This window comes from Sapajus apella, unplaced genomic scaffold (assembly GCF_009761245.1).
Source record: "Sapajus apella isolate SASKATOON/1434 unplaced genomic scaffold, GSC_monkey_1.0 scaffold320, whole genome shotgun sequence".
NCBI classification, from domain to species: Eukaryota; Metazoa; Chordata; class Mammalia; order Primates; family Cebidae; genus Sapajus; species Sapajus apella.
This window is the reverse complement of record NW_022437260.1, coordinates 27,316-38,100: the sequence shown is the minus strand read 5'-3', so window position 1 is coordinate 38,100 and position 10,785 is coordinate 27,316. Positions and strand designations below refer to the sequence as shown.

General features: G+C 42.2%; 1 protein-coding gene across 11 annotated transcripts in view; it reads left to right on the top strand.

Annotated features, from left to right (window-relative positions):
• The window catches only part of LOC116545654 (zinc finger protein 43), a 61,668-nt gene that overhangs the window by 46,361 nt on the left and 4,522 nt on the right, over window positions 1-10,785 (top strand). For 9 of the 11 annotated variants that reach the window (XM_032272188.1, XM_032272190.1, XM_032272195.1 and 6 more), the window contains 2 exons: window positions 2,956-3,082; window positions 5,224-5,319. In XM_032272188.1, coding sequence (XP_032128079.1) covers window positions 2,971-3,082; window positions 5,224-5,319 — 208 coding nt within the window. In that variant the 5' untranslated portion in view covers window positions 2,956-2,970. The remainder of the gene's footprint in view (window positions 1-2,955; window positions 3,083-5,223; window positions 5,320-10,785) is intronic. The other 2 variants (XM_032272192.1, XM_032272194.1) reach the window with 2 other exon arrangements.

Sequence of the window (10,785 nt, the reverse complement as noted above, 5' to 3'; positions counted from 1 at the left end):
GGCCTCCCAAAGTGCTGGGATTACAGGCTTGAGCCACCGCGCCCGGCAACCCCGTTTTTAAAAATAAATAAATAAAATAAAATAATAAAAATAAAAATGATCCATTTGTGGCTTTTGAACATGGGAACGTGTGAATACTCAATCTATTGGGGAGAAGCTGGAGTTCTCACTAAAAATGGAGAACGTGTAATGTTGAGGTTCAGTATGTGTTTTTTATTTGCTCAATGCAGAACAGGATTCAGAAAATGCTTATTTCAAAAGAAGGCATTTATAAACCAGAAAGTTCTGAAAAACATTATCAGGATATATTTGCTGTCTAGGGTGCTAAAGATAGACTGCTAAAAATTACTGTTAAAACTTACAGCTGGGTGCAGTGGCTCACGCCTGTAATCCCAGCACTTTGGGGGGCCAAGGTGGGCGGATCACTGGAGGTCAGGAGTTCAAGACCAGCCTGACCAACATGGTGAAAGCTCATCTCTACTAAAAATCCAAAAATGTTAGTGAGGTGTGGTGGCACATGCCTGTAATCCCAGCTACTTGGGAGGCTGAGGCAGGAGAATTGCTTGAACCCAGGAGGCAGAGGTTGCAGTGAGCCAAGATCGCATCATTCCACTCCAGCCTGGGCAACAAGAGCGAAACTCCCATCTCAAAGGAAAAAAAAAAAAATGACAGAACATGAGAGATATCTTTATCTTGAACTTTGCATAAAATTGATATTTCCTTGTGGTTAAATTTAGATTATAATTTACTTTTGGGGGGCATTATCACAGCAGTGATGCCGTGTCTTTCTGCATGTATCAGCACATTTAAAAAATTTGCTCTAGGCCGGGCACGGTAGCTCACGCCTATAGTCGCAGTACTTTAAAGGGAGGCTGAGGTGGGCGGATCACAAGGTCAGGAGATTTTGACTAAAATCCTAGCTAAAATCATGAAACTCCATCTCTACTGAAAATGCAAAAAATTAGATGGGTGTGCTGGCGGGCTCCTGTAGTTCCAGCTACTTGGGAGACTGAGGCAGGAGAATCACTTGAACATGGGAGGTGAAGGTTGCAGCGAACTGAGATTGCGCCACTGCACTCCAGCCTGGCAACAGAGCAAGACTCCGTCTCAAAAAAAAAAAAAAAAAAAAATTTATCCTAGTGCAGTTTATGTTAATTAGTCACTTGATGAAAGGGCTCTCTGACAGACTGTTTCCCTATATAGTTACTTGATTAGTTATATTTCCTTTTATTATTAAGAACTTTTTTTTTTTTCTGAAATAGAGTCTTTGTCACCCAGGCTGGAATGCAATGGCATGATCTCAGCTTACTACAACCTCTGCCTCCCGGGATCAAATCATTCTCCTGCCTCAGCCTCCCAAGTCCCTCCTGGGACTACAGGGATGTGCCACCATGCCTGGCTAATTTTTGTATTTTTAGTAGAGATGGCGTTTCTCCATGTTGGCCAGACTGGTCTCAAATTCCTTATCTCAGGTGATCCACCTGCCTGAGCCTCCCAAAGTGCTGGGATTACAGGTATGAGCCACCACACCTGGCTGTATTATTAAGAATCTTTGGCCGGGCGCGGTGGCTCAAGCCTGTAATCCCAGCACTTTGGGAGGCCGAGGCGGGTGGATCACGAGGTCAAGAGATCGAGACCATCCTGGTCAACATGGTGAAACCCCGTCTCTACTAAAAATACAAAAAATTAGCTGGGCATGGTGGCACGTGCCTGTAATCCCAGCTACTCAGGAGGCTGAGGCAGGAGAATTGCCTGAACCCAGGAGGCGGAGGTTGCGGTGAGCCGAGATCGCGCCATTGCACTCCAGCCTGGGTAACAAGAGCGAAACTCCGTCTCAAAAAAAAAAAAAAAAAGAAAGAATCTTTATGCATCTAATGTATGTAAACCATTACATTTAATCTGGTAACTGCTCTTCTTTCTTAGGTTTTATTTGCATTTATCTGTCTTTTGAAAATGAAAGCTCTTATCTTTGTTTACAGGTCAGAAAAACTAGAAAAAAACACAGACTTTTCCACTTACTGGATTTATCTGAAAAATATATGCAACTCATTCTGTATGATGCAAATAGAGAACTCAAAAATTCACATTTGTTTATGACCTTTATAGTTTATCATCCAGAAAAATATTATGGAAAAGTACAATATGTACCCTGTTGTAGAACTTATGCCACTTTCTTTTCTTAGGAGTAGAAAATACATTAGAGGGCTGGGCATGGTGCCTCATGCCTGTAATCCCAACACTTTGGGAGGCCGAGGCAGGTGGATCACCTGAGGTCGGGAGTTGGAGACCAGCCTGACCAACATGGAGAAACCCCGTCTCTACTAACAAATACAGAATTAGCTGGATGTGGTGGTGCATGCCTATAATCCCAGCTACTCGGGAAGCTGAGGCAGGAGAATCGATTGAATCCAGGAGGTGGAGGTTGTGGTGAGCCAAGATTGTGCCATTGCACTCCAGCCTGGGCAACAAGAGCTAAACTCCATCTTAAAAAAAATAAATAAATAAGGCTGGGCGCGGTGGCTCAAGCCTGTAATCCCAGCACTTTGGGAGGCCGAGGCGGGTGGATCACGAGGTCGAGATCGAGACCATCCTGGTCAACATGGTGAAACCCCGTCTCTACTAAAAATACAAAAAATTAGCTGGGCATGGTGGCGCGTGCCTGTAGTCCCAGCTACTCAGGAGGCTGAGGCAGGAGAATTGCCTGAACCCGGGAGGCGGAGGTTGCAGTGAGCTGAGACTGCGCCATTGCACTCCAGCCTGGGTAACAAGAGTGAAACTCCGTCTCAAAAAAAAAAAAAAATAGAGAATATTTCCACATAAAGAATTATTTTATTGGATAATTTGTCTATAAGTCAGAACCTCTTCTCTTTACCCTCTCATTTTACCTTGAGTCAAATTATAAATTCTCCCCATGGCCACTTGGTAAATGTGTGTGTGTGTATGTGTATTTTTTAGGGACCATTGACATTTATGGATGTGGCCATAGAATTCTGTCTGGAGGAGTGGCAATGCCTGGACACTGCACAGCAGAATTTATATAGGAATGTGATGTTAGAGAACTACAGAAACCTGGTCTTCCTGGGTGAGCATAACTTCAATATACAAATCCTAATATACCCCAAAGATTTCATTTTTCTTTTTTGTAGAATGCTTTTTGGTAATTTGTGCATCGCATTGATGAGTTTCAGATTTCCTGTTTTCAGAAAAATCTTGGAGATTTTTTTGGTGGACTAAAGAATTTTTTCAAGATGTTTCATCATGACCTGAACTTTTCACACTTCTGAGCTAATCTGTGTCTTTCACTCTGGATTAGTTGTAATTCCAGAAATAAAGTGTCATAAAATGTTGTTTGCCACAACTTAAAATCTAATTGCCAACACTAATTTTTGATTCAATATTATCAGGTGGTGAAATTAAGAAGTTACAAAATAAGATATTTTCTAAATATTTAGAAATGTTTGTTAAAGGCCAGGCATGGTGGCTCATTCCTATAATCCCAGCACTCTGGGAGGCCGAGGCAGGCAGATCACCTGACATCAGGAGTTCAAGACCAGCCTGACCAACATGGCAAAACCCCGTCTCTACTAAAAATAGAAAAACTAGCCAGGCATGATGGTGCATGCCTGTAATCCCAGCTACTCAGGAGGCTGAGGCAGGAGAATGGCTTGATTCTGGGAGGAGGAGGTTGCAGTGAGCCTAGATCCCACCACTGCACTCTATCCTGGGCAACAGAGCAAGACTCCGTCTCAAAGAAAAGAAATTTTTGTTAAAAATTAGGCCAGGAGTGGTGGAACGCACTTGTAATCCCAGCATTTTGGGAGGCCAAGGCGGGTGGATCACAAAGCCAGGAGTTTGAGACCAGCCTGGCTAGGATGGTGAAACCCCATCTCTACTAAAAATATAAAAATTAGCCAGGCGTGATGGTGCACACCTGTAATTCCAGCTACTCAGGAAGTTGAGGCAGGAGAATGGCTTGAACCTGGGAGGCGGAGGTTGCAGTGAGCTGTGATTGCACCTCTGTACTCCATCCTGGGCAACAGAGCAAGACTCCATCTAAAAAAAATAATAAAATAGGCCGGGTGCGGTGGCTCAAGCCTGTAATCCCAGCACTTTGGGAGGCTGAGGCGGGTGGATCACGAGGTCAAGAGATCGAGACCATCCTGGTCAACATGGTGAAACCCCGTCTCTACTAAAAATACAAAACATTAGCTGGGCATGGTGGCACATGCCTGTAATCCCAGCTACTCAGGAGGCTGAGGCAGGAGAATTGCCTGAACCCAGGAGGCGGAGGTTGCGGTGAGCCGAGATGGCGCCATTGCACTCCAGCCTGAGTAACAAGAGCGAAACTCCGTCTCAAAAAATAAATAAATAAAATAAAATAAAATAAATTTTTGTTAAAAATTAGGCTGGGTATGGTGGAACACAGCTGTAATCCCAGCACTTTGGGAGGCCGAGGCGGGTGGATCATGAAGTCAGGAGTTTGAGACCAGCCTGGCCAAGATAGTGAAACCCTGTCTCTACTAAAAATACGAAAATTAGCTGGGTGTGGTGGCTGGCACCTGTAATCTCAGGTACTCAGGAGGCTGAGGCAGAAGAACCGCTTCAACTCGGGAGACAGAGGTTGCAGTGATCCAAGATCACACCATTGCACTCTAGCCTGGGGAACAGAGCAAGACTCTGTCTCAAAAAAAAAAAAAAAAGAAAGAAAGAATGAATGAAAACAAGAAAGAAAAATTAGTATTTTGGGGCCAGGTATGGTGGCTCATGCCTATGATCCCAGCACTTTGGAAGGCCAAGGCAGGCAGATCACCCTGAGGTTAGGAGTTCAAGACCAGCCTGACCAACATGGTAAAACCCCGTCTCTAATAAAAATACAAAAAAAAAAAAAAAGTAGCCTATTGTGGTAGCAGGTGCTTGTTCTACTAAAACCCTGTCTCTACTAAAAATGCAAAGATTAACCAGGCATAGTGTAATCCCAGCTACTTGGGAGGCTGAGGCATTGGAATCGCTTGAACCGAGGAGGCAGAGATTGCAGTGAGCTGAGATCACACCTCTGGACTCCAGCCTTGGTGACAGATTAAGACTCCATCTCCAAAAATAAAAATTAGTATTTTGGGATTAATTATTAGGATATTCTATCACACCCTTCATACTGGACACATTACTAGATTAATAATTGGAGAATATGAACAAGATTCATGTAATTACTTTTTATTAAAACAGGCATTGCTGTCTCTAAGCCAGACCTGATCACCTGTCTGGAGCAAGAAAAAGAACCTTGGAATATGAAGAGACATGAGATGGTTGCCAAATCCTCAGGTAGGTGAGAGTGAAAGTCAATACAGCAGACAACACAGATGAGAAGTGCAAAGGTTAAGAAAGCCAGTCCTTAAAATATGACTTGAGAAGCTGTGTTCCAAGTTTTTTCATTTTGCTTTCACATAGGGACATCTTTTGTCTGATGCTTTTAAATTGTCTCAGGATTCTAATTTCCCTTTGGTGATCTTCCTTCAAGTTTACTGTGTGAGCCAAAGTCCTCTTCGTGACATTTAAGAGACTGCACAATTTGACTGCTTTTTCATTCTTTTTGGGGACACACAAATGTCTGCATACTTTTGAGAAACTCTATATTAAACTATTTTTTAAGTTCTTTTTTTGCATCACATCTGAAATGTGTAAGTAGTACTTTCTGTTCCATTGGATTTTTGTGTGTATTTTCTGCACAGTTCATCCTGTTTTTATTACTATAGTCTTTACATAATTTGAAATTATGAATTACGATGTTTCTCTGCTTTGTTCTTTTTCAAAATTGCTTTGTTCAAATTTATTCTAGTTTCATGTATATTTTAGAATTACATTTTCCATTACTGTGAAAAAAATGCCACAGGAACTTTGATAGAAAGTTTATAAAATTTATAGCTCACTTTGGATAACATGGCTTTTTTTTTTTTTTTTTTTAAAGACAGAGTCTTGCTATATCACCCAGGCTGGAGTGCAGTGGCAGGATCTCATCTCACTGCAACCTCCACCTGCCGGGTTCAAGCAATTCTCCTCCTTCAGCCTCCCGAGTAGCTGGGATTACAGGCATGTACTACCATGCCTGGCTAATTTTTGAATTTTTAGTAGAGACAGGGTTTTGACATGTTGGTCTCAAACACCTAACCTCAAGTGATCTGTCTGCCTCAGCCTCCCAAAGTGCTGGGATTACAGGCATGAGCCACTGCTCCTGGCCTGTAGTGGAGAGGTGTCATAGCTTGATCACAAGGCTGCTGAGTCTGCCCTACAGGCCACTTTTTTAGTTGGCTTGTTACAAGGGACTTGGGTAGTTGTAATTTCCATTTTATTTTTGGACAGAGGGAATATCCTTCAGGACTTTGCTCTATAGGGCAGGCACTAGAGCAGGTTTTTGTAGTTAGGTCTGCATATGGTGGGCTTTATATCAGGACGTGGATGAGTATGCCTTTCACTGAGTCCTAGAGAAGATTTCCCCAGGTAACTGTGTGGGTTTCTAGGAGGCAGAACTGGCCATAAACTATGGCTCAGGAAGCTGGAACAGTCACTGAACTGCTTCAGGGTCCGTAGTAAAGGCCTGCATGGCTATAAACTGGTGTCTTCCTCCAGGCCTTTTGAAAAACAGGATCTCTTATAGACGGTGGCTGGAAGCAGTTTGGGATGGTTACAGAGTAAGTTCAGAATTTTCTGTGGGACCAAGTTGGGTGGGCCATTTTCTGGTCTGTAGTTAAGAACAGGGGTCCTGTAGTTTGCCACCTGAATGAGAGCCTGCATTCTAAAAAAAAAAAACCAACTCCTTAATCTTGGGCTATATGAGAGTTTTACAACTACCTCCCTGGATCTCAAAGCTTTCAAAGGCACTTATTTTTGAGATGGGATCTTGCTACATAACCTAGCCTGATCTTAAAATCCTAGCCTGAAGCAATTCTCCAACCTCAATGTACTATGTAGTTGTTATTACAGGTGTGAGCCATGATGCCTGGCTCTCATAAAGGCATTTTTGTCTGGGATGGCTGACAAATTTTCTTGCTCTATGGGAGTAAGCCAGTAGGGTACCTGGGCACCTTTTATTTTTCCATCTTACTGATGTTACTCTTCTTATACATTTTTAGTTTTTAGGTTTTTTTTTTTTTTTTTTTTTTTCTTTTTTCTTCTTTTTTTTTTTTAGTCAGAGTCTTGCTCTGTCGGCCAGGCTGGAATGCAATGACACAATCTCAGCTCACTACAACCTCCACTTGTCAGGTTCAACTGATTCTCCTGCCTCGGCCTCCCAATTAGCTGAGGTTGCAGTTATCCACCATCAAACCTGGCTAATTTTTCTATATTTTAAGTAGATACGGGATTTTTTACCACATTGGTCAGGTTGGTCCAAAACTTCCGACCTCAAATTATCTACCCACCTCAACCTCTCACAGTGCTGGGATTACAGGCATGAGCCACTGTGCCTGACCCAGTTTGTTTTTTATTTCAAATTTGTCTATAATTTTGGAATCAGACATTTAGGACAATTATATGAGAATTTGCATGTTATGTCTGAAGTAAATTAGGTAATAGCCACTCCATATTTACTAATATACTTGCTTATAAATTTAAGTTTGCTGGGCCAGATACAGTGGCTCACGCCTATAATCCCAGCACTTTGGGAGGCCGAGGCAGGTGGATCACTTGAGGTCAAGAGTTCAAGACCAACCTGGCCAACATGGTGAAACCCCATCTTAAAAAAAAAAATTTTGGCCGGGCGCGGTGGCTCAAGCCTGTAATCCCAGCACTTTGGGAGGCCGAGGCGGGTGGATCACGAGGTCAAGAGATCGAGACCATCCTGGTCAACATGGTCAAACCCCGTCTCTACTAAAAATACAAAAACATTAGCTGGGCATGGTGGCACGTGCCTGTAATCCCAACTACTCAGGAGGTTGAGGCAGGAGAATTGCCTGAACCCAGGAGGCGGAGGTTGCGGTGAGCCGAGATCGTGCCATTGCACTCCAGCCTGGGTAACAAGAGTGAAACTCCGTCTCAAAAAAAAAAAAAAATTATTTTTTGATATATTTATCAATCAAGAAACATCTAAGTTTCTTCAGCCTTTTGGCTTTTGTGCCTACTGATACAATAAATATGGATGTTCAAATATGTCGTACAGGTCCTGTGTTTTCTGTCATGAATATAGATTCATAAATGAGATTTCTGTATTTGATGATAATTTCATTTTTAATTATTTGAGAAACATAACATTTTAAATAATGGCTGCATACTTGTTTTCCACCACCAATCAACATAGATTTTTTTTTTTTTTTTTTGATATTGGGTCTTACTCTGTCACCTAGACTGGAGTGCAGTGACTCGATCTCAGCTCACAGCAGCCCCCATGTCCCAGATTCAAACAATTCTGCCTCAGCCTCTGGAGTAGCTGAGATTTATAGGCACCCACCACCATGCTTCACTAATTTTTGTGTTTTTAGCAGAGATGAGGTTATCCCATGTTTGCCAGGCTAGTCTTGAACTCCTGACCTAAGGATATTTACCTGTCTCGCCCTCCCAGAATGTTGGGATTAAAGATGTGAGCCCCTCCACCTGACAGGTTTATTTTTATTGCATCATCAACAGATTTTGTGTTTTAAAAAAATTTATAGTGGCCATTCTAAATGGGTGTGAGGCGATTTTGTTTTTCATTGCGATTTTTATGCATTTCTCTACAAATCGTAATTTTGTGTTTTCAAATACTTCTTCCCATGTGTATATTTTTGATAAAAATTTAGTTCAGGCCGGGCGCGGTGGCTCAAGCCTGTAATCCCAGCACTTTGGGAGGCCGAGGCGGGTGGATCATGAGGTCAAGAGATCGAAACCATCCTGGTCAACATGGTGAAACCCCGTCTCTACTCAAAATACAAAAAATTAGCTGGGCATGGTGATGCATGCCTGTAATCCCAGCTACTCAGGAGGCTGAGGCAGAAGAATTGCCTGAACCCAGGAGGCGGAGGTTGCGGTGAGCCGAGATCGCGCCATTGCACTCCAGCCTGGGTAACATGAGTGAAACTCCGTCTCAAAAAAAAAAAAAAAAAAATTTAGTTCAATTATTTGTCCGTTTCCAAATCAAATTATTCACGTTCATTGTTCAGTTTTAAGAGTTATTTATATATTCTGAATATCAATGAATAAATATCACATGGGATTTGCAAATACTTTTATTTTCTAGGAGGCATTGTCGCTCTATCGAATGTTTTCTTTGATATATCGAGGTATAATGTAGTTAAATTTTTCTGTTCTTTTCTTTGTTGTTCATGCATTTAAGGTTGTATCTAAGAAAATGGTGCCAAGACCAATGTCATGTCTTTTTTTAATATTTCTTTTTTTTTTTTTTTTTTTTTTTTAAGACGGGGTTTCGCTCTTTTTACCCAGGCTGGAGTGCAATGGCGCGATCTTGGCTCACCGCAACCTCCGCCTCCTGGGTTCAGGCAATTCTCCTGCCTCAGCCTCCTGAGTAGCTGGGATTACAGGCACGCGCCACCATGCCCAGCTGATTTTTTGTATTTTTAGTAGAGATGGGGTTTCACCATGTTGACCAGGATGGTCTTGATCTCTTGACCTCGTGATCCACCCGCCTCGGCCTCCCAAAGTGCTAGGATTACAGGCGTGAGCCACTGCGCCCAGCCCAATATTTCTTTTTAAAAGATTTGTTAGTTACTTCTTTTTGGCTATTTAAATTATTTGTATGGCCGGGCGCGGTGGCTCAAGCCTGTAATCCCAGCACTTTGGGAGGCCGAGGCGGGTGGATCACGAGGTCAAGAGATCGAGACCATCCTGGTCAACATGGTGAAACCCCGTCTCTACTAAAAATACAAAAAAATTAGCTGGGCATGGTGGTGCGTGCCTGTAATCCCAGCTACTCAGGAGGCTGAGGCAGGAGAATTGCCTGAACCCAGGAGGCGGAGGTTGCGGTGAGCCGAGATCGTGCCATTGCACTCCAGCCTGGGTAACAAAAGCAAACCCCCGTCTTCAAAAAAAAAAAAAAAAAAAAAAAATTATTTGTATATATAATTTAAGGAAATGATCCAACTTTATTTTATTACTTTTGATATCCACATTTCAACATTATTTTTTGAAGACTTGTTTTTCTATTGTTTGCTCTTGGCAACTTTGTGGAAGATCATTTGATCAGAAACAGAAGGGTTCATTTTAGGGCACTTTATTCTGTTTATTCATCTGCTTCTCTGTCTTTGTGTCAGTATCACATTGTTATTGTAGCTTTTGTGTTTTGAAATCAGAAAGTATAATATACCTCTTTATTGTTTTCATAGTTTGGCTGTAGTTTTTAATCAAATTTTAAAATTGTGAAGAATATTTCTGTAAAAAATTGTACTATTGAATTTTTTGTAGAGATTATATTAAATTATTAGTTCATCACTGTAGCTTGTATCGACAACTTTGCAAAAATTAAATTCTTTGATCCTTGAGCAAGAATATGTTGAGGCCGGGCGCGGTGGCTCACGTCTGTAATCTCAGCACTTTGGGAGGCTGAGGTGGGCAGATCACCTGATGTCAGGAGTTCAAGACCAGCCTGACCAGCGTGGAGAAACGCCATCTCTACTAAAAATACAAAAAATTAGCTGGGCATGGTGGTGCATGCCTGTAATCCCAGCTACTTGGGAGGCGGAGAGGGGAGAATGGCTTGAACCTGGGAGGCAGAAGTTGCGGTGAGCCAAGATCACACCATTGCACTCCAGCCTGAGCAACAAGAGCGAAACTCTGTCTTTTTTTTTTTTTTTTTTTTTGAGATGG